Raw genomic sequence first — 23685 nt, forward strand, 5'->3', positions numbered from 1 at the left:
GGCCATCATTATTTTGTCATAAAGTTTTATTTTCTCGACAAGAGAATACATTCAGTGCACAAAAACATAGACGAAACTGGTCAAGGCAAATACATCACATCTGATATATTTTTCGACATATGTAATGATCACAAACATGCAAGAATATTTGAATTGCAAAAAGGAAATCAGCTTCAGTCAAGAGATGGCTTATTGTGAATTCAGTGCTTGCATGCAAACACTCCCTTTTATTTAAAATTTTCTCTCATTTACTGAATTACTGGCTTTTGGTGGATTGTCCAGTTAAGACACTGTGTGATGTGTACAATTGAGGTCATGCAATGAGCCCAGAGGCTGAATTTTCCAAAACCCTATATTGGGTCATAAGGCATTATTTATCGACACTTCCCCAGTGACACTCCTGCTCTCCCAGTATAAGTAATACTGCGTCTATTGCATATACAACAGTTATCAGTCAAACAAGTTAGTATTTTTTGTTATTCCCCTTTACATGTGAGATCAGGCACTACATCTCACCACCATCACACTTTATAGCAACATTAATACATTAAGTAATACATTCTGTTTTTTATTTGGCTTGAGTATCATTTCCAAGACACAGTGGGTGACCATGCTGAGATTTGGCTTCTTGAGGAAAGAGGACCCATCTCTGAGACAGGGTTAAAGAGGACCAGCGTCAGTTCAGATTTGAGATGTTAATGTTGACACAGGCTATCCAATACTTGGCCAAGAGCCTCCACCAGCACACTGCCTGAAACAGTAGAGGGACAGACAACACACACCATATAGTGCATGACAAGTGTCTCAGATTAGATCAACTAAAAGGTCAGTGGTCCCCATGGGGCAATGGGGTCATTGAAGCAGCAAATAGTAATAATAGGACACAAAAGACACAAGAATTAAATAATAATAGAACAAAATGAGGAGTATTTAAATATAGCACACCAGAAATTTACAGATGCAATGTAACAAAAGGGCATGAATGACAGCACTAAGAGGCTGTCCAAAATAACAGCAGTATGCCATACTGAAAAAATTAAAACAATGAATGACAATGTAGAATATAAAAATATACCAAAAATAGGAAATGCATCATTAACACACTAAAGACCTACAAACACTGCTACAAAATTAAGTGCCTTTGTCATGAGATCGTCATTCCATATTTAAGTGTTGTGATATAAAACTGTCATGAATGTATGACAACTTGTTTTTTAAAAACATTGTCACAAATGCTGACATACAAACATATGTTTCAAAACATTTGTAAAAATCAGCTTACACATAAAGAGCTACTTTTTTGCCCAATGTTGATGTACAAGTACAAACTGCTATGTCAAGATTTGACAATGATTTGCAAAAATACTGAATCTGCATACAAACACTGAGTCTGAAACATTTGGGGTCATTTACCCTACCTTTCTAGGAAGGGCTGAATTGACTGGATTTGTTAGGAGGCTTCAGGTTGTAAGAGTTGAAGAAGGAGACCACTTGATCAGGCAACTCTGCCAGAACACTTTGCGCAAGGGCCATGCGGTTGCCCTGCAATGACAGATAAGGCATAGTGGTATGGGTGGGGAGGGTAAAAGTTGGCTCTGTCCCAAGACACAAGTGAATTCTAAGCAGAACTGGAGTATGAAGTGATTAGCTATGCTAAGATTTTTGCTTACAAAACAATACAAACCTGTGGATGGTGTACTCTATGTGCTTGAAATAGCGGATGATGAATTTGAGGTAGTTTTTTGAGATAAAAGCCCTCAACAGTATGAACTATCATGCCATTACAGCAGCACAAAGCTTTTGACCTCTGCTTACTTGGAACGTCCTGAAGGGCACAAACTGGACGATGTCCCGTGCGGCGACATCGCCCCACGGTGAGCGCAGCAGCTTGTCGTCACTGTCGAGGAACTCCATGGCGCTGAAGTCCGCGTTGCCCACACCGACTATGATGATGGACATGGGCAGCCGAGAGGCCTCCACAATGGCGGCGGCTGTCTGGTCCATGTCTGTGATCACTCCATCAGTGATCATGAGCAGGACATAATATTGCTTTAAAGGGAGTGATAAAGTAGAGACAAGGTCAGGCACTGTCTTTTCCCACAGTACATGATGACATCCAAATCTAATTAACCCCTAGTTTATTTGGACATGATCTCAGCTCTCAAGCTCCCCTGTTGACCAGATGCTTCAATCTCTTTGGTGGAAACTAAAATAACACCAAGCTACTAATGTCAATGCAACTGGCTCTTTAATCTAGCTTAGAGCGTATATAAATGAAAGCACTGCCTGTACAACAGTGTACTTCTTTACAAAAGGCTACACTAGGTGTTGTGTTGGTCATTAAAATACTTAACTATTGATATTGCCTTGCTTTGCTGTATAGCAGCAGTCCATGCAAACTAATACAGTAGTTAAGGTAAGATATTTCAGTGTGTGACATGTACATGGACAAAACTATGGAATGTTAAAACAAAAATGTGAATATTTATTGTTCCAGTATATAATTGCAATCATACAGCTTTTCTTCTTTTTATTAAGACTCTTCTCAATTAAAAAAAAAGACTCATTGGCTTTAAGATTTCTGTATAGAGGTTCTGTGAAGGGTCTATCTCTTTTACTGAGGGCATTTCTTGTGAGGAGTTGTAGGTAGTTATTGCTATTTCACCTCCAATCTAAGTAAATTAAATTAATTTACACTGAGGTCACCTGACTTACCCACCATTCCCCTAAGACACCCTGCCAAAACTCCATGCCACCCATTTACCACCACATGTGAACATTATTAGATTCACCATCACTACAAGGAGTACAAGATAACTGGTTTTTAGGATTTTTTAGAATACACCAGGGTATTCTTTAACATTATCTTGAACATTTATAGTGGGAAAGAATTTCCCCGTAAGCCAACCTCACTTTACAAACTGAATGAAACAACTATTTAATCCAAAGGTGAGTTGTATGACAGCTGTTGCTTTTTGAGATAAATTTGCTACTTACTGAGGCTGTATTCTGCCGGAGAGCTTGTCTGGCAAAATGGGCTGCATGGTTAATGATGGGGGCAAAGTTTGTGGGACCATAGAGCTTCACTTCTGGCAAACACTTCTGGTAGGCAGCCACCACCCCCTCTATACCTACAACACACACATACACACAAGAGTACTACACATGCACAAGTTTCAACATTCAAAAACATTTTTTCAAGTAATTTGAATTTACCTGCACAGAATGGATTGGACGGATTGAAATTGATAGGAAACTCATGGGAGACCTGTAAATGTGTTTGATAACATAAAAGTTTCAAAGCATTGTGCATCATATTGTCACACAAATTTGAATCTGCTCCGTTCACACAGTGTGTATGGATAAAACAAAACCCACAGAGGTGAGTATTCCATGTTCACATAATTGACTGAGCTATCCTGAAACATTAGAAATAGGTAAAGAGCAGTTTTAACCAAAAAGATAATGTGTTCACCTATACTAGCCTCACATACCTGCCAGGTGGGAGGGATCTGGGCTCCAAAGCCAAAGGCAGGAAACATCTTGTTACTGCACAGGAAAAGCAGATAAATTAAAGGTATGTGTATGATTTAAGCTCATATCAAATATATCAAATATCTAATAAATGTCCTGAGCATCATTTTATACATATTTCCCTGAAATTCAGGAAGACATCCTTGGTATCACAGAACGCCTTCGGCTCTCCATTAGAATTTACAATAAAGTTCTGCAGGTTTGAACAAAGCTGGCCACACAACACTAATGAACCCACCTGTGGCTGGTGGCAGAACTGAAAAGGTTAATCCAAACACATTAGTCTCTTAGATCATGATTAAACTGGCCTCAAGAGAGAATCTGCCCGGCTTATTATAAAGTGCCACAGAAGCAAAGCAAGAGTGATTTCAATTTGTTTGTGGCAAAGATGAACAGACTCCATTAGACTCCATCTAGTGGCCGCCAGAAACAAAAACCTCTGATAATTTGTCCTGGATTCTTTACTTTGCAGACATGGCAGATTCATAGTGCTGGATTAAAAATAGGACAAAAATTAAATAAAAAAAGAATCTGATAAGTCCGACACTTTTGTTTCTAAATGTCAAGTTTTAACCAACTGACTTACAGTTCTATCCTTTCAGTGACTTCAGGAACTGGTGGTATGATGCAGGATGGGTGTGTGTCTGGGTTTACCTGTCATAGTCCTGGATGACGGCGCCCACTGCCCAGATAGCTGCCAGGTATTCATTATAGCCGTCAGGGTTGATGTAGTGGAGGGACCTTGGGGATGAAGGATCCCCGTTGGAGCCTGTGAAGTCAATGGCAATCTGTGGCCAAGGACAAAGGGAGGATATGGATCAAGATAAAGGGAATTGGACAGTGATGTATATGTATTTATAAAAACAGAGCTTATTAAAGCTATCTGGAACTGATTTTAAGACTACTTAAAAAAGCAAAACACAGCAAAACTGAAACTATAAACAGGCAATATAAGAAGAAAAAGAAAAAGCACACCAGGAAAAGAAAAGAAGTCAAGTTGTGTATACTAAAGCAGCTAGAGTTTTGAGACAAGAGAGTGGCAAAACAGTAGAAAAAATGTCTATCAATTTACTTTTTTTTTTTTTTTGAAATTTTCAGAACTAGTGGATACTGATTCAAAATATAACATCAGTATACCAATGATGAATACATAGACATTCCAAACTCACAGTGAAGTTGAGCTGGCAGCCCCCCATGATATAATCCAGGAAGGTATACTCCTTCACCACCTGAAAGGACCGACACCACACAAGATGAGCTGACTAACATATATATAGAACTGCAACAAGTTTCACTGGGAGTGATAACATAAGAATTAACATGATCATTGTTTTGTTGTCCGGATGCATGGTCTAAAAAAAAAAAAAAAAAAAAAAAAAAAAGATGCGCCAATGTAGCAGCTTATTAACAGATCAATGTGAAAAGAGAATGAGATCAAACCAGAGTAGGATGAGTTATATTTCACAATAAAGACAGTCAGTACCTGGCAGTGCCTGATGCAAATGACCCCAGAGTTTTTGTAGCCTCTCTTCCTTGCCAACTTTTTTGGGTTGATGCATTCAAATTCAACCTGAAATGAAGAACAAACCTCATATTTATTCCAGTTCATAAAGAAGCAAAGTAGTGGTATAAAGGGGCATCATGTTTGCAGGGTTGAACTGTAAACATACACACGCACGCACGCACACACACACACACACACACACACACACACACACACACACACACACACACACACACAATCTTACCGGTGAAATGTGTGTTCCCTGTTGCATATCTGAAAGTGATGTCCTTAAGCTCCCAATAAGGTCATGGGAGCCACTGTAACGATAGTCGTAACAGTCGATCTGGTAACAAACAGAAAGGCTCGCTACTAGAGAGTGATACGATAGCATAGCAAGGTGCACTACGCGAAATTGAGCTTTGATGTCAATGAGGACCATGCAGATTAAAACATCAAATTTCATTGGTTTTAGAGAGAAATGGCTTTTGAAAAATACATTTTATTTTTTAACTTAAGTCATATTTTTTGAGGATATGAATTTTACATCTGACCATTTAAATGTCCAATAAATTCCAAAAATTATGAAAACTTTTATTCTTGTAACACTGAAATTTTTAAAACGACCATAAGACCATAACAATGATTTCTGAGGTCATTCAATAGGAAGAAAAGAAAATGAAGAACACCCTTTGACTTGCTATCAGACAGGAAACTTACTAGCCAATTTTCTTAAAGGGCCAATACTGGCCCAACATATCAGTAAATTAAAGGCTAGAATAAATTACAAAACAGTGATGCTGAGCATGTACAGACAATTGTATTCCACACAGCAAAAACTCTGACTGAATAGACCTTTTTCACAACAGCCATTTAGACGTGAAATTATGACACAGGTTACTAATGACATTATTTAAGATTCAGTTCCATTTAGGTGTGACAGAGCCAGGGTCCTGGTGCTGTTCATGCTGACTCACCAGAAAGGCTCTATTACACCTAAATGGAATAAACCTTAATTACTGTCATGAGTAACACCTGTGTTTACCTGGCTATTTCATGCCAAAATGGCTGCTGTAAAATGGTCTATAAATGACTTAAAGGTTGTGAGAGGTTGAATAAGGGTGAAAAAGTAGGCCAAAGAAAAATGCGCACCTTCACATGATGATGTCATGAATCAGGCACACACACATGTATCGCGATAGGTAACTCACTTATCCAGCCAGGTCACAAGTACTCCATCTTGAAAATCTTGCTATAAATTTGGCATTATTGTGAGTTGAAAAAAAAGTAAACATATCAGGTGAATTCAGTTCATTAGTATGTTAGTGAGTAGTATCGTTAAAATAGCAAAACATAAGAGGGTGTAAGCAAGAATTGAGCCAGCGGGTGTTCAAGGGGCTAGGTTATTACAATGCAACTTAAAGGGCAAATTAATTGGCATAAATTAATATATCAGGATGCAAAGATCCTTGCTGTGTATGTATACCTTTATAGGCCTCTCCACTTCTCCTCCACAGAGAGACCGCAAGGGGATTCGAAAGGGTTTCCATACTGGGTTAAGGTTGTTGTTCACCACCTACATGACACCGGCAGAGATGAGCCAAAATTACATTATAATTCAGGGGTAGAACCAGTCGCTGATGATAAGTTTGTGTACCTCTGTCCTGTGGGCCAGCTGCCATCCCGTTTCTGTCTGCTTGAAGAATTCCAAGAATGGGTCGGACCACCACAAAAACTGAAAATATCGAATTAAGTTATATAAGTTAATAAAGTTAATTACGGTTAATCAGGACAGCATTCAAGAAATTATGACCTCCAACCTAAAATGACCTCCAGTACCTTTTTGTCCAGTCTCCGGGCCGACACCTCAAAGCATGCCACCCTGTTGTCTGTTATCTCCTCAGCAGAGACCTAGAAAAACAAAAATGAACAAAGTCAAAGCAGCACTATAATTTTTCACACTGACCATCCTAAATAGCAGCGAGAAGAAATTGTTTAAATTCTCTGGACTTGAATTCTCAGAAACTATGTAAGGTGACGTCAGTAAAGTGTACTCTGCATGCTCATGTTCACCAACCCAGCTTGCCCGTAATGCTTTATACCAAAGGGACCAGAGAGATAAAAGACCTAATGTTGGTCAGTCTGGCTCTCTTAGGTGGAGCTTTCATTCATTGCTATTCAGAAAACAAGCGTTTTGCATGGTTGGCATGGTTGCGTGGGTGTGATATGAGCCCACATGGTGGCAAAATATCCTCAACAGTGTATTTCCGTCTACCCATTTTTTTGAGCAATTACAATTATTTGTTCAAATAGTATGAGATTGTTATATCCCGGCACAAGGTCACTATACGGAAGTTACTGCAGACAGTACCTGCTGGGTCTACTTTTCAGTTCAAATAGAAAAATAACAAAAAAAGGTCTGTCAAATAATGAGTACAGGGATTTATTTTTAATACTCCACTTTGTTCACGTTCATTTATGTGCTATAAAATGTTATTTCAAGTTCAATTAATTAAGTTTAATTTTGTGTTAAATTAATCAAAGCTAGGGTTGTAAAATTCTAGGAATTTCAAAGTTGGAAACTTTCCATAGGAATTAACAGGAATATATGGGAATTAATGGGAATAAACTAAAAATTTGCGAAATTGCAGTTTAGCCTATAAAGGGAGCCTAAATGTAGTTGAAAAAACATCTTTCAGCAAAATCATGGTTAAAACAACCAGATTTAATGGAAATTTAGTTGAATTTCAACCCTGCACACAGCACACTACTTACTGCAGGGCTGATGAGGCCACATCCCCTGCATGAGGCCACACCCCCTGAGTGCACTGTGCATTCCTCCATCACATGCACACATCATTTCTAGAGTCCTGCACATTACAGCAGGAGTACTGAAGCCACTCGACTAAATCCAGTCAAGTAAGTTTTGATGATATTACTGGGGTAAATATATTTGATCTATGGTATTCAAGTTTAACTAGCAAAAAATAAATCAAAATGTGTTTGTACACACACACCCACATATAAACTGCCTGGCCAAAAAAAAAGTCACCATCAAAAAAATGGTCTAATATTTCGTTGGACCACCTTTAGCTTTGATTACGGCACGCATTCGCTGTGGCATTGTTTCGATAAGCTTCTAACCCTAACCCGGCATGATGGGTGCATCGCTTCATCTGCCTCTCTTCTTACCCTGATGCGCCCCTCTCTCTTTTGAACAGGGCAAATCTGGTCTATCCTTCCCGTTTTTAATAATGCTTTGGACAGTTCTTAGCCCAATTTTAGTAGTTTCTGCAATCTCCTTAGATGTTTTCTCTGCTTGATGCATGCCAATGATTTGGCCCCTATCAAACAGACTAATATCATTTCCACAACCACGGGATGTGTCTTTTGACATGGTTGTTTAAGAAATGAAAAGCTACTCATTGCATCAGTTGGGGTTAAATAACTTGTTGCCAGCTGAAAGATAATCACCCATACAGAAATTATCCAATAGGAGGCTCTTACCTATTTGCTTAGTTAAATCCAGGTGGCGACTTTTTTTTTGGCCAGGCAGTATATGTGTGCGTGGGTGTGTTTACTGTATGTTTGAGGGGTCATTGGAAATATATTTATTTTTTTCAACATTCATGTTTTTTGTTGTTCAATGACAGAGTCGATTAAAGTTCTACTCACAAATAAATGAAAGTCAAAAATGTCATTTTTTCAATTTGTATTAGTTTGCACACAACTGCTTATGAAAAAACTAAATGTTTACATCTATGTTTGCATATGATACCACATACATACATATGATACAATTTGTATAAATTACCCAAAATTTCCAGTTATTTCCCATTAATTCCTGTTAATGCCCATATATTCCCTCAATTCCCATTGAAAGTTTTCAACTTAGAATATTTTCAAAATTCCCAGCTAAACTTCCCATGGAAAGTTTCCAGATATTTTCCAGAAATTTTAAGCCCCCTTGCAACCCAAATCAGAGCCAGGCTGCCGACCTAAAGATGGGAGCCACAGCCATGCAGCGACACACACTTCATCCACTCACATACACAGAGGAGAATGGGCTAGTAACACAGAAAACAACGCACAACTGAAGGCAGGGAGGAAACAGAAGAAGAGAGAGACTGCAGGGGAACATCTAAATTGGCAGAAACTAAACTAAACTAAGACAGGAGAGACCCTCAATGCAACAATCTTATAGGTCAACAAAAGGACTTCAAAATCTGCCCTGGCATGAATTGGAGCCTGTGAACGGAGCATTTTGAACCAGCTGAAGACCTAAAGGCAGACAGAGTACAGAGCATTACAAAACAAATATTACAAAAAATCTCATTATTAATGGCCCTGGACACATCTAGAGAAAAATTCAGCTGTCGCTTTGTTCTTTAACTGCATGCATTGATCCTGTAACTAAGAATTTGGTTAAAATTCTTCATTCTACCTTCATCACGCCTCGACTGTGACACCGTGTTCCCCAGATCTCTGTTGACAAGACTAAAGGCATGTCACTTGGGCTAGTTTAGTTTCTTCTCATCATATTTGCCTGTTTTATTTCATGATGCAGTTTTAACTCGTTGAAATATTTTGGTGTGTCTGTCTGAAAAGTTAAAAACACACTGAGGATTCCACTCACAGTGATGGTCCCCCGTCCTGCATGCCTGTTGTTCTTCAGCAGCAGAGGTCGAGTGATTTGCCTGGAAGACACGATCTGCACACAAAAACACAGTCACACAACAAATAAGTAGTGGAGAAACAGCAAAACCAACATAAAATGAGATAGGGTAGCAGTGAACTCCAAAAGCTGAACCAAAAAGTGATTAAAACACTTCTTTACAGAAAACAATGATGCAATCTTCTTTGGACGCTATTGAAGGTTTTAATATGAATCAAATTTTAACCCCAGCAAACCAGAGGTTCGCAAAGTTCTATAATGAAGCCAATCAATGTTCATGCAAAAGTATAACGCCCAGTCTGAAAATGAACAAATTTTGCCTGTAAAGGTGTCACTCGCCTGGCCCAAGGTACATTCCATCTCCCCCAGGAAATCATCATCACCCAGATCATAGGTGTTGTTGTCAATGTCATACACGGAAAACTTCAGCTTCTGTACCATCTCAAAATAGTACTCCAGGACAAACTTCTTGGCAAACTTTGGATTGAGGCAGTTCAGGATCATCTCTGTGCGGCCAAACTGGATCACAAAGAGGAGACATGCAGGATAATGGCTAAATCAAAAGCCATTTTACACACATGATATATCAAACTTAGATCGTTCACTTTTCTGTTTACATCCAAGCATAAATTAAGTCAAATGGATTTACCCTGCAAGGAAAATGCACTCAACTACCCTGAGGATCAATGCACAGAAATTTGGAAATGTGTGTATGCATACATGTTGAAACAGAGAGCAGAGATGAAACACAGCAACAAAAGGTGTCTGTTTTTTTTTTTTTTTTTTTTTTTTTCAATCCCCATTTTCTATACAGACCTCATACCACTGAGACCCTGAGGTGTTGATGTACAAGGCACAAAGAGGGTCAGACTTGGAGAAGACGTCCATGTCCATGAGGTTTTCACAGGAGATGGTAAGCTCCACCTTAGTGGCCAAGTGTGTGGCCCCTGGCATTGGGGCCCCGCCTGTGGCCATGGCAGTTTGTTGAAAGGGCACAGACACACCACCACCAAAGACACAGTGTGAGCTGCCACTGTAATACACATGCAACACGGGGGAAATGGGTGAAAAACTGCTCGAAACACAGCAGCAATACAGCTGACAACACGCAGAAAGAAATGAAGAGGAAACACAAACAGTGCCAACAAAATATTGTCATTATCAGGTTGTTGTTTCAGACACTGATGGAGCTGGATTGGACCTCTCTATGCAGGCTTTTAATAACCCTTTTTATGCACTCGTCAGGCATTACGTGACTGAAGAAAAAAAAAGATTTCAACTGGGGTACATGACTGAAAAATGCTAATTAACCACTGACAACAGAACATAAGGTAACACTGTGTGTGGAGTACTTCTAGTCATGGAAAAAAAAAATGTATAAAGATAGAATATAACATGACATATTAAGTATAGGCTACTTCTACTCGCTCAAAAAGTATAAAAATACAATATAACACGACATATATAAGTATAGGCTACTTCTACTTGCTCAAAAATATATATAAAAATAGAATATAACATGACATATACCAGTATAGGCTGCGTCTACTCAATCAAAATTATATAGAAATAGAATATAACACAACATATAAGTATAGGCTGCGTCTACTCAATCAACAAGATAAAATAACAGGAAATATTTAAATCTGTTGTCACCAGCTGTCCATCTGATTGGCGCACGAGGCAACGAAAAAAGTAACGGATTTTTGAGAAGGCTTTTGTTGTTTAACGGTCCCTGCGTACAGGTGTTACAGATCAACTGGTTTCCATGTTAACTGGTGGCCTTTGTTTGTAAACGTTTCTCATAGCAACAGCAGATGTTACAATCACGGCGAGGGGACGTAGCTGATCTCGCGAACGCCATAATGACTATTATTCAATCTCGTTTATAATTTTCTAGACGTGGCTAACTATCTGTTTAACTTAGCTTGTTGGTGGTTCATTAGTGAAACGGCGGGATCAGAATTAGCTGGTGATTAGCTGGTGCGTGGCAGGGCCTCCTGAACTCTACCCGGAACTAGAGTTCTCATCGGGCCTGAAAATTAAGACCCGACCCGACCCGGGCCCAACTGGGCCAGCCCGAGGCCTGACCTGACCCGACCCGACTAATTAGCCGAACTTTAGGCCCGACAGCCCGATAAAGCCCGAAAAAAAAAATCGCCAAATTCGCCATTATTTAGCAGCGCCGGTCGGCCGCGGCACCATCAGTTGGCATCAGGCGGCACCATCAGTCGGCATCAGGCGAGCCGGCCGCGGCACCGGCCAGCATCAGGCAACTCACCTGTCATATCCGGCAGACCTGACCGGGTGGGCGCGGTATCGGACGGTGCCGCGGCTGGCCAGCCTGATGCCGACTGATGGCGCCGCGGCATGTCAATACGGTAGTCTAGAAAACTGGCGATTTTTTTTTTTTTTTTTCTCGTGCGCCCCCAAGTAGATTGCGCCCTGGGCAGTTGCACTGCCCATAGCAGAAACCGTCCCTGCTGCCGAGTCTGCCAGCACAGCGGGATACTGCTGCAACTCTCTCTCACTTGTTTGCGCTGCGCTCGCACAGCGCTCGCACAGCTTGTCTGCCATATCTATCTATCTATCTATCTAGATAGATAGATAGATAGATAGATAGATAGATCGATCTATCTAGATAGATAGATAGATAGATAGATAGATAGATAGATAGATAGATAGATATCAGGCGAGATAGATAGATAGATAGATAGATAGATAGATAGATAGATAGATAGATAGATAGATAGATAGATAGATATATGGGTAATCAGTCCCGCTTTTCCCCCCAGTACGACGCCCCTGGATATAGATATAGATATAGCGGCGCAACTTGGTGGGCTTTATCCTGGTAATTTCTCTGCTTGAGAAGGTGTGGCGTATGAGCGTGTGAACGGGTTGAAATGCGTGTCTCACGCCCAGTGCGTGAGACTTGAGATCCCTGTGAATACCTCTGCCAGGCCGCTGTTACTGCGATGATAACAGCCACACATACACACACTTTGTAGCGCCTCTGACTACAATGAATTTGACACATGGCAACATGCATACAGCTGGCCCTGAAGTTTACAATACAAATCGATTCCCCAGTGGATCCAACAAGAACGAACGTTACATTATAAAAAGGAGAGCATCAAACTTTATCATGAAGGGTAAGTAACTCCATAAAACCACAAGAAGCAAACAACTGTTTATCAGTGACGTTTTGGTCTTCAGCAATTCAGGAGCTACACCCTCTCTAGATGGACACACACACACACACACACACACACACACACACACACACACACACACACACACACTACGTTGAGCACTACGTAAATGTACGAGCATGTATCCGCATAGGACAAGCTACGGACCATGTGCTTTACAGACTGCACTAGCGTAGACATCAAAGCAGACTGACACCTGAGTAGCTAGTGAACCGTTAGATGTGGCGATGCTAAAGGCTAAAGACGCGCTTCCCAACGGTATTATATCGGTTCATATGAGCTAAAACCTTACCCCAAAATTATGTGCTGGCTCGGTCGTGGCAAACAGTGGGTCTTGGACGCTGTTTTCTTTGGTTACACCGAATCTAAGAGAATCAGCTGGAGCTGGGTGGGCGGATCTGACTGACAGCAACTTGTGTAACAGCGTCAGGCGCAACAGTGCGCTGGCTGTAGTCATCCAACCCGCCGAAAACACATCTGTGTCACTCTAGCTCATTTGTGAAGCTACATCATGTTGGATATATCGTGTTTATAACGATGTCTGATATTGTTTGTGTGTAAATACGAGGAATTTTATTTTACATAGTTTGACAACGAGATAAAGCGTAATTATCAGAGTAATATGCGGAACGTCCATGGCTGGTGATTTGTTTCCCGTCGACTGCATGTGTTGGGGGACGCTTCACCCAAGTGTATTCAAGATGTAAAGTAGAGTGTGGATTAATTCCGTAATGCTGAGTTTAGTCTCTGTAGGCTTTCTCGATTCAGTGTAATTTCATGTAGACTATCGCATCGCGTTGTCCCTTTAAGAAACGCCTACACCATCCGTTTATTGCTGATTTGCAACGACTAGCGTTCTTGAATGCTCCGTGTTTACTTAGGTTTACATTAGTTTACCCGCCCCGGCTCACATAGTTTAGTGATCACTCAGCGTTTGGACGTTTGACACAATGGTTGGACTGTTTTTTCTGCGATGTGTGGCGAGGACTTTACTGTCAGCACCCAGCAGTAAGACTGTCACGCTCAGAGGGGCAAGCCGGCATTACTGGACGGCTCTGAGGGGGACCACCGCCGCTGCTTTGGCTGTAAATAAAGATGCTTTAACTGTTAGGTGCACTCAGTGTTTGTGCTGTCAGGGATGGTGGAGGTGGCAGAGGAGGCAGATAGGCTTCTGCAGCCATGACAAAATACTATTTGTCTTGTGATCTAGGGAAAGGGGCTGCGAGCCATTTATCTAGGTTAAAGGGCACCCAGATATCAATGCAGTCATAGAGCCTTTGAAACTTGTTCCATGTCAGGATGTAACTGCAGACTTGTCATTCTGTCATGGCATCATATGCACATGATGATGTTGTGTAGACTTGACCGTTTTTGAGTGTAATAAAGAGCTAAAATGTCAGTGTCCTGCATTTCAGAACAACTCAATGTTGCAATCTCCAGTGTAGAATGGACGTGGTGGAACTGGTGAATGAGCTGGTCAGGTCAGACAGGTCGGACTCGATAGGAAACTGCCAAATCTGTCCAATATGAAGAACAACCAGCAGCAACCAGAAGTTTGACAGTTTACAGTGACCTAATGTCATTTTTTGCATATATATGGTTCCTATGCAGAGTGGACGGGCCGCATTCCTCCTAGGCCTCCCGACTGTTTCTTATCTGGGTTACGAAGCTTTCCGTAGAGTGCAGAGTTCAGCTGTGGTCTGTGCTTTAGAAAAAGGTAAGTTGCACAAAATATCAGCCGTTATGAAATGCAAATCTAAACTTGGGAGTGCAAACAGTTCTCTCCAAAGGTTAGAATAGATACACGTTATGACTAATTTGTTTTCATTGGCACCAATTTTTCTTCTCAATGACTATGCATCATGTAACGTAACGTGCACTGTCTGTCGCCATTGTGTACTTTGTGTTTCTTTCCGATGTAAGCACCTCAGGATATCATATCGTTTCCCCTTGGGGATGATACATTTGGACGAGCTAATTAATAAACTGAGACGGAGTCGAAAGAGAGACAAAGGAGGCTCTGCAGCAGTGTGTGATGTTTGTGGGGATTTTGCATAGCTCAGATACAAAGTCAAAGGCGCAATAAATCTGCACATATGTTCAGTTGAAGTGGAGCCGTTAATAATATGATGTTAAAAGTATCTGGTGAAGTTTATGACTACTAATTGCAAAAAAAAAAAAAAACTTCTATATAACTGATTTGTACTGGTGGTGTTTTCCTAGTAAATCCACTGTTGAAGATATTTCCTATCTCAAAAGACAAAGTGCTTACATAATGTTGTGATGTTGCAATGAATTACACAGAATTGAACTGACTAAAGTGTGGCAAGAGTGTTTTTTTCTCAGAATGTTGGTGTATGTTCTAATTGAGACAGGTAGCAGTACCACATAAAAAAAAAAAAAAAACTTTTCGTTCACTTGATCAGTCTCCAAGGCTAGGTCCTTGCAGAATGTGACCTATGACCTCACAGAGTCTGCCATGCACATTTGTAAGCGTTGAAAGAGCTTTCCAAGACAACGGGAATGACATTAATTCTGTGTCAGGTTTGTTCCTCCTTTTAAAGATAAATAAAATGTGTCAGCTGAATTTGCAGTTGTGTTTTGTGTCTGAGCAGAGGAGGTTATGGAGCAGGCAGACTACCTGTACAGCTGTGCTGAGACAGAGAAACTCTATCAGCTTCTACTGCAGTACAAGGACAGGTAAGGAGAGCATTTCTCCAGGTAATCCTGCTTCTGCCAGTACTCAGTATGGCAGCTCATGCAATTTCTGTGTGCCCGTTCCTATTCAGCATAAACAGCCAGAAGTGATGAGGACAACATGTTGCCAATGTTGCCAGTTGAATAATCCCCTTCAATACGAATACAGATCATTAAGTTTTACAGAGAATAATATTTTCAAGTCAGTTAGCTCACTTTTTTCCTGTTTATATAACTTGTGCCATAAGGTGGACACTTTTATCCAAAGTACCTTACAGGATCAAAAGTGCAGTTTTGTATGTTTTTTTTGTTTTGTTTTTTTTTTTAAGCAAACCTTGCAGGTACAGTCAGTAATTTTTGATTAGCTACAGCACAAAATGATCATAATATATCAGTTCAGGTCAGTATATCTTTATTGTCCCACAAACTGCTAACTGCTATCTGTTGGAACTACTTTGTTTCTGTATCACTGCACAATGGCTTCACCTACCAGGTGTGTAAACAAACATGCAGCACTGAGGAGCTGTTGCGTAGTGATACAAAAACAAAGTAGTACCACCAGGTAGCAAGGAAGAGGGTCGATAATGAATCCCAAGTAAGCGTGTGTTGTTCTGCATCCTTTAAAACATTTTCTCCAGCTTCGGGTCACCACTCAAAATTGTGCTGTTTGCTTGGACAGTTTAACATCATTTCCTTTGGAGAGGAACAATCTCGGTGAAGGGCTTTGTTAGATTCCTAAGAATATCCAGGGGATGAGAATAATTAACCGAAGGAAAACAGGAGTAATGAAAATGGATTGATAAATAACCAGTAGGAATTTATTAACAATACAACTTAGAAATCCAGTAAGTAGAAAAAGGCCACCAAAAATAAACAAAACACAACAGAAATCTGATTTTTTGCTGATTTATTATTATTATCATTATTATTATTATTATTTTATTATTATTATTTTTTTATGGTGAGATTATGATGTATGGCACAATTTTCATAAGTTTTGGAAGACAGGACTTCCTGGTTGTGTGACTATTCATAGATCTGCACAGTTTTAATGAGGGCAAGGTTTAGAATTACATGTAAGGCACAAACGGATGTTTTATCATGAAAAAACTTCTAAATATGTAATACTGATGAACAGATGATTTTTAAGGGCTTAATAAATGAATGGAGGGGGACTTTAAAGCAAAGTTTAAGCAATAAGCAAACATGCAGTGTGAGAAACTGCTGGATGGCCAGCTGGGCCCTGCCTGCAGCCTCCTCCAGGTCGTCATGCACCAGCAACTGACTACAGAGTGGCTGCAGCTGCTAAATATCAGCTTTTTAGGAGACTGCATGGCACCTGGGGAAACACACAGGAGGGGAAAAGAGAGAGAGAGACACACACACACAGAGCATTACGTCCATAACTCTGAATCTCACAACAGGGAAAGAGCTGATGGGTCAAACTTGGAGAATCTGTTACAGTCATATGGAGTGGCAAATACCATTTATGTGAGCAATAACCAAAATTATTAAAGATTGTCTGAATGAGTGGATCCTGCTTTTCTATGCCATTGTTTGCCAAAATTATACTTCTTTGTTACTGATGACACCCAGTTGTATTTTGCTGTTAATTTCAGTGATCCTGGTAGGTTAAACGTTTGATTGCATAACATATAAAAATGGATGGCCCGAAAGTTCCTTTGGCTGAACACAGACAAAACTGTTTTTATTCATCCAGAACACCACAGCATTGATATTCAAAGCCTATTCTCAACTAAATTTCTTGATCCTAACAATGAGTAACGCCTTGAGCTGCAGCTAGTAAACCTTCTGCCAGAAACCTGGGAATAATTTTTGACTCAGGCCTGTCTTTCAAGGAACAAATCAGCACTTGTCAGATCCTGTTTTTATAAGCTCTTGGTAATCTTAGTTGTCAGGTCTTTTCTCACCCTTTGTGATTGAGAGGTCATTCATGCTGTCATTCCATATAGATTAGATTATAACTTGCTCTATTCCTGTCAGTCAGAGGGCCCTTACACAACTCCAACTTATTCAAAATGTTGCTGCAGTGTTTCTCACCAGAACCAGATTTAGAGGTCATATTACTCCAGTCTTAGACGAGCTGCACTGGCTCCCTGTCAAATTTCACTTTAATTTTTTAAGACTTTAAGTTATCATTCATGGGCATGTCCCGGTGGCCCTCATAACTAAGGCTAAACCGCAGCGGCCTGGGTTCAAATCCGGCCCAGACCCTTGGCTGCATGTCATCCCCTCCTTCTGGTCTTTCCTGTCTGTCTCCACTGTGACTGTCTAATAAAGCAGAAATGCCCAAAAAAAATCTTTACAAAAAAAATTAATATACATAACCTTGCATGGCTTGGCCCTCCATATATAGCAGAGCTTTTTCACCTGATATCAGCACACTGCAGCCTCATTTGAGACGGCAGAGCTCTGCTCACTCTTCCATCATTGAACAAAAAAACCGAGGGAGATGAGGCTTTTGCCGTTAGGGCTTTGCAGCTCTCAGAGGCCTTCCTGACTCCTTTCAAATGACAAACACTCATCTTTTAAACCTGAGTTAAAATGTCAGATTTCAGTACTTTACAACTTGTTTTCTGTTTCAATTGGAATTACCTTTGTATTTTATTGTTTGTTGTTATGATTCAATTTCTGTGTTGAATTTTGTTGAATGTTCAGCACTGTGCAACTTAATAATTTGATTTAATTTTTTTTTTTTTTTTTTTTTTGCCATTTAAAGTGCTATATAAACTTAATTATTCTTCTTTTCCTTAATGTTATTACTTTATACTGACAACCAGTGTAATATGAATTGATCCTATGATCAAAATATAATCAAACACACTGCATCCTATCAGAGGTGGATGCCACTGGCCTTCTAGTAGGTGTTAGTTTGGCCTCATACAGTATGTCACTGTAACCCTCGTGTCTGTGTGTGCGTGTGTGTGTGTGTGTACAGTGATGATGCACAGTTCCTGTGGAGGCTGGCCCGGGCGTCTCGTGACCTCGCCCTCATGCCCAATGTGGCGGCCGATCGGAAGAAGATACTGACATATGAGGCCTTTGAATATGCCAAGAAGGCTCTGGAGAGGGACGAAGGCAGTTTTGCAGCCCACAAAGTAAGACTGAGGCAGGAGCCGTTATTGCTTCTCCTCCATCACCTCATCATCAAAGAAAACTAGTGCAGTGCCTGTTCAAAACGTGCCTATTCGGAACAGGCCGATCGCTGGGCCCCTGGTATTGCTGCTTGCAGCATTCTGGAGAACAGCTCATCCAAACAACTGCACAACTCGACGCTGATCTTCCTTGGGTCCTTGGCAATATACCCAACTGTGAATTCGATCGGATGAACGGTTGTCGAGATAATTGAAGGACAGACTCAGAGATTCCTTCCATTTTAGTTAGATCAGATATACATGAACAAAGTCAGACCTGCAGCATTGGTACAATATTTGGCTGATATTATGAACACTGATGAAGCCACTGAATGACATAGGTGTCTTGGTAGAGGTCTCTAATGTAGTGTTAATATACTTTCAAACCAGGATCAACCTTAACTTACATTTTTCATACCACAATGACAAATTTAGACAATATTTGGTCTCTTTCTTTCCATCATTATATTACTTTACAGGCATATAACTAGTTATCTTAAGGTCAAGGTAACCCTATCTAGTAAGTATCTCACAGATGACAACGCCTCTAAGTGGCAGCCTAGTTCAACATTAACTCAAATCAGTGCAAGATTTCCACAATGTGATGTTACGTTGTGATATTCAAACTATAAACAGCAAAAGCATTCAGAAAGTGTAAAAAGGTAGCACATCCCAATTCATCAAGTCAAGGAGAACAAGATACTCCCATTTCACCAGTTTATTGGCTCACATCACACTGTGATGAATTGGGATATGCTAACTTTTTATACTTTATGAATACTGGATATGGGTTTCAACATTCCACTAAAAATCATTCTGTTGGAGCGCAACCTTCTCCTCCTACTAAGCTTTCAAAACTATTTTGTACTGATATCAGGAAGATACCTAAGGGTTTGATTTCACAAAAAGACTACAGGCATGTAAACTTAAATTTTTGGCGCAAAATTTACTGTTGTTTTCAACGTTGGCGTGGGCCATTATATCTATCCAGAGACAAAATGGTTGCCAGGTAATTAGTCTTCCTCTTTGAAACCAATACTTAGTATAATCTCTCTCTCTCTCTCTCTCTCTCTCTCTCTCTTTCTCACACACACACAGTGGTATGCAGTGTGTCTCAGTGATATCGGAGACTATGAGGGAGTCAAGGTGAAAATTGGAAATTCATACATCATCAGGGACCATTTAGAGGTAAGAGTATATTCTGGTCAAAGTCATATGGTCAGCGCATCACACTGAGCTGAACTCTTAACAAAACCTGTCGCTTTACCCGCAGAGAGCCGTCGAGCTTAATCCCAAAGACGCCACTTCTATACACATCATCGGATACTGGTGAGTCTGTTCTTCACCTTCAGCTAACCCAGCTGGTAGTTGATACTTTCATAGATACCCACCGTGCCTCAGTGACATGAGGACGTGGCATGAATAGGAATCAAACCTCCAACCCTGACAATGAGTGTATTGCCCAACTCGATGCTACATCGGGCCAAGTGTGTCAGCTGTTTTACATTTTAGAGTTTGGGGTGTATATTCAGTGTTTCAGAGAAGTTGGCAGTGCAACAGGTTTCACGCTGTGAGGGCAACAAAGTAGTTCAACATCTAAGAGTATGCAACAGTGCACAATAATCCAACTGTAGCATATCCTGAAGCCCTAAGGCAAGCATATTTATGGATATAAACATGGAATAGCTCATCTTGCATGAGATCTTAAGGTTAGCATTTTGCCTGTATATTTATTGTAAAAGAACATTAAACACAACTTTCAATGCCTTTGAGCATTGAAACCAACCTCTTCCACACCGCGGCACACCTTTTCATCATTATCATGTGTCAGGGCCCATAAGAGGAAAATATTTCTCACAAACTCTTTTGATGAATCTATTCTTTTGTTAATTAAACAAATGCTAACAAATACCAATTTTTCTTATGAACTGAAATACTAGCTCATAAATTCCATAAAAAATTTCAACTGGAATAATCAGTCACTGTAAAATCTCGTTTCTTTGTAACTTAAAAGTTGTGATAAACTACCATGCCTCCTCGAATAGAATCAGGCTGGGTCCGTATTAAATAAATTAACAGAAATTGAAAACAAAAGCTGCAGAAATCATTATCTTGGCTGACAGGGACTGACAGCGATCAAACCCACACATCGATCATCAGCAGCATGGATGAAGTGGTTAACATTAAATTGTTGAAAACACATGATCTTGCATTAACGGGTTGGGTCAGGTCCAGTAGTGATTTAAAGAAAATTTCGGCTAACATTGTAGCTGCAGTATTGACCTTTTCAGGTTCAGGTCGGACTCCAAACCCCAGCAGAGTACATGCAGGGGCGCACAGATTTCTGGTTTTCTCACGCTATGGCCTGCACTGTGTTTTGCTTGCTAATGTTGCAATTCCCACTGGTCACCAACAGAGGTTGATAGAACTCAGGTTACATAAAAGCCCTGAAGGCTTTGCTATAAAGGGAAAACCTTGACTGACTTTAATCTGCCTTCTCTTTCATAGGTGCTTTGCTTTTGCCGAGCTGCCATGGTACCAACGTAAGATGGCAGCTGTAATCTTTGCAACACCGCCTACTGCCACGTATGAGGAGGTGATGACTGCTACTTTAGTGTTCTTCCTGTGTGTTATATCCATACACTGCAAAAGGTAGCCGTTACGAGCATCAGAAGAGCAGCTTCAGGGTGGAATGACATCAGTTAGTAAATGTCTGCTGGTTTTTGTCTCACAAAGAAAACCTAAACAGATGCTTTTTTCCTGCCTTTTGCAGGCTTTGGCATTCTTTCTGAAAGCTGAAGAAGGTAAAACACTGCACAATAATTATATCATTGTCCTGTTGGACATAAAAATTCAGAGTGGTCAGAAGCCTTTAGTCTGCATTTTTCTAAGTTCTTATATACAGGCCATCCTTAGGAATGAAGAAGACAGTGCAGTGCATGTTATTGTTTCTTTTAAGGTTCAAAATGCATTCACATTTCTCCGTACTTCTCCCAGTTGACCCCAACTTCTACAGTAAAAACTTGCTAATGCTCGGGAAGACCTACATGGCCATAAAAGACAAGGAAAGCGCTCTACTGTGGCTGACCAAAGCAAGAGACTACCCTGCTCACACACAGGAAGACAAAGAGGTACAATGGAGCCATGGTACCTAACTGTAACTGTGAGGAGAATCAGTCCAAAAACAGTCTATAGGTGTTACAGCACCTGAGAAGTGGTAAAAGATCTATTTAGTATTTGGGTGACCTATTCCTTTAATATGTAGTGGATCTGACAAAGAACATAAACATACCAGGGCAACAAGACAATTTGTTGCCCTGGTATGTTTAGGACAGGAGAATGTTTTTGACTGGATACATTTTTGTGTGTGGATGCACTCAACCCATTCCCATCTGTCCAAACAGGTCCATAAAGAAGCTGCTGAACTCCTTAAGCGCCTAGGATGAACACCTGATGATGATACCTGTCAAGAATCTTGGACTGTTAATTACTTCTATCAAAACGTCTGTATTGTTTTCTAACTCTGTAATTATTATTGCATTAGCACTGTTTATGGCCTTATGCACAACTCATGCCTTTGAGACACCATAGAAATTTACGGATTAACATTCAACTTGCAGGTAATTCAAAGCTGCAATATGCAGTTTTTTTTAAATTAAAATAATAAATCGGATAGATGAGACATCTCCAGACTGTGATCATGCAACTTCATGCCTAATCCTCATCTTGTATAAAATTTGCTTTTCGGTGTTCAGGACATTTTGGAGCATGTACCATTTACTTTGACCTCAGTCAGCAGGGAGTTGGTTGTGGCTAGCAGCCACAGAGCAGGAAGCCAGAACAACAGTTGGGGGAACCTGCAAGAAACAAAAGACCCGCAGTGTTTTATTTTCAGAACCCCTCCTGAAATAGTCATCTGATGTATGATCATCTCCTCCAGTGTCAATCAAAATGAGTCTCCCTTGTGCAACAGGTGTAAACAAACCCTTTCTAGTGGTTTCAAATATGCCCTTGTAAGTAAATCATTGCTTTACCCGGTAAAATGGGAGCTAGTGCTGCGATCATGTCCTCATCAGATTCATGAGATGGTCTGGAAGCTTCCACTCCCAGGTTTAAAAAGTTAGACAAAAGAAACCCTGTTGCATTTGTGCTTCAAAACTAAGAAGCAGACAACACGCAACGCATTTGAGAACTATAGGCATCAAACATGTATTTACATTTTGGAACTTCAGTTGTGGCTAACAGGTACTGTCAGATCAAATTCATAATCATTCACAGAAAACTCAGCGCTGTGGGTCGTCATTTTGAAAAATCACAACTGGGTCAATTTGTGTACATCTAGAATCCCAATTTACTTGACACAGGGCCCTGATTTATGTAGCGCACCTCTGAGACTCACTGTGATTGCTGAGATAATCCGGCATCACTTCCTGAGATGAACTGTTTCAGAGCGATTGTTTCAGCAGACAAGATCCGTTCAAAAACACTGAACATCTTTTTTGGCTCTTGCGCATTGGCTGCACCCACCGTCTGCTTCTTCAACTCCTTTTGGTAGATGTGTGGACGCTGGTTACCGTATCCTCAAGATCAGCAACACGTGTTGAAGCAGGAACTTGAGCAAGGCGGGACTAACACGACATCAACTTGACTGTAAAGCAAAAAAATCCATATTGCATCTTTAATTCTACAATAACATGAAGAACCAATGTGACCAAATTTAATCACAAACTTTGTCCCAGCCAATGGATAGCTGGGCTCCTACTAACAAGTCATTCTCAAATTCAGGATGTGTTTTTTATTTGAGAAGTATATACACATCAAAACCACAAAGTTGCCATGTTTATTGTCTTAACTTTTCATCAGCTTCCACTTTGTTTGAAGTCGAGGTGAACTTTAACACAGACACCC

At 40.3% G+C, this 23685-nt stretch overlaps 3 protein-coding genes across 3 annotated transcripts in view; 1 reads left to right on the top strand and 2 right to left on the bottom strand.

Moving 5' to 3' along the window:
- Window positions 1-8: 8 nt before the first annotated feature.
- Window positions 9-10685, bottom strand: LOC115378645 (copine-3-like). Its single transcript, XM_030078981.1, has 16 exons — window positions 10527-10685; window positions 10050-10229; window positions 9672-9746; window positions 6875-6946; window positions 6693-6770; window positions 6522-6611; window positions 5283-5381; window positions 5018-5104; window positions 4704-4763; window positions 4189-4322; window positions 3495-3549; window positions 3217-3268; window positions 2998-3131; window positions 1816-2049; window positions 1419-1542; window positions 9-751 (listed from the first exon to the last, which is right to left on the bottom strand). Exons 1-15 carry the CDS (start codon window positions 10683-10685, stop codon window positions 1423-1425), a joined length of 1629 nt encoding a protein of 542 aa, XP_029934841.1. The 3' UTR covers window positions 9-751; window positions 1419-1422.
- A 2747-nt stretch (window positions 10686-13432) lies between these two features.
- On the top strand, window positions 13433-22475 carry rmdn1 (regulator of microtubule dynamics 1). Its single transcript, XM_030078984.1, has 10 exons — window positions 13433-14010; window positions 14537-14642; window positions 15541-15625; window positions 18582-18741; window positions 19876-19965; window positions 20051-20106; window positions 21286-21373; window positions 21551-21581; window positions 21775-21908; window positions 22182-22475. Exons 1-10 carry the CDS (start codon window positions 13876-13878, stop codon window positions 22221-22223), a joined length of 927 nt encoding a protein of 308 aa, XP_029934844.1. The 5' UTR covers window positions 13433-13875; the 3' UTR covers window positions 22224-22475.
- The window catches only part of wwp1 (WW domain containing E3 ubiquitin protein ligase 1), a 54631-nt gene continuing 49835 nt past the window's right edge, over window positions 18890-23685 (bottom strand). Inside the window, exon 26 of the transcript XR_003930153.1 lies at window positions 18890-18903. The gene's annotated coding sequence lies outside the window, so the exon portion shown is untranslated. The remainder of the gene's footprint in view (window positions 18904-23685) is intronic.

The sequence above is a fragment of the Myripristis murdjan genome, chromosome 20 (genome assembly GCF_902150065.1).
Source record: "Myripristis murdjan chromosome 20, fMyrMur1.1, whole genome shotgun sequence".
Classification (NCBI taxonomy): Eukaryota; Metazoa; Chordata; class Actinopteri; order Holocentriformes; family Holocentridae; genus Myripristis; species Myripristis murdjan.

Bases quoted from the DNA above. Each gene is read 5' to 3' on its own strand.
- LOC115378645 (XM_030078981.1), bottom strand. From the start codon at position 10,685: ATGGCCACAGGCGGGGCCCCAATGCCAGGGGCCACACACTTGGCCACT. The intron at 6,771-6,874 runs GTACTGGAGGTC...CGATATTTTCAG, and splicing joins CCCGGAGACTGGACAAAAAG to TTTTTGTGGTGGTCCGACCC. The intron at 3,550-4,188 runs GTAAACCCAGAC...TTTCCTGTGCAG, and splicing joins GTCATCCAGGACTATGACAG to TAACAAGATGTTTCCTGCCT.
- rmdn1 (XM_030078984.1), top strand. From the start codon at position 13,876: ATGGTTGGACTGTTTTTTCTGCGATGTGTGGCGAGGACTTTACTGTCA. The intron at 21,374-21,550 runs GTGATGACTGCT...TGCCTTTTGCAG, and splicing joins CTACTGCCACGTATGAGGAG to GCTTTGGCATTCTTTCTGAA. The intron at 21,909-22,181 runs GTACAATGGAGC...CTGTCCAAACAG, and splicing joins ACACACAGGAAGACAAAGAG to GTCCATAAAGAAGCTGCTGA.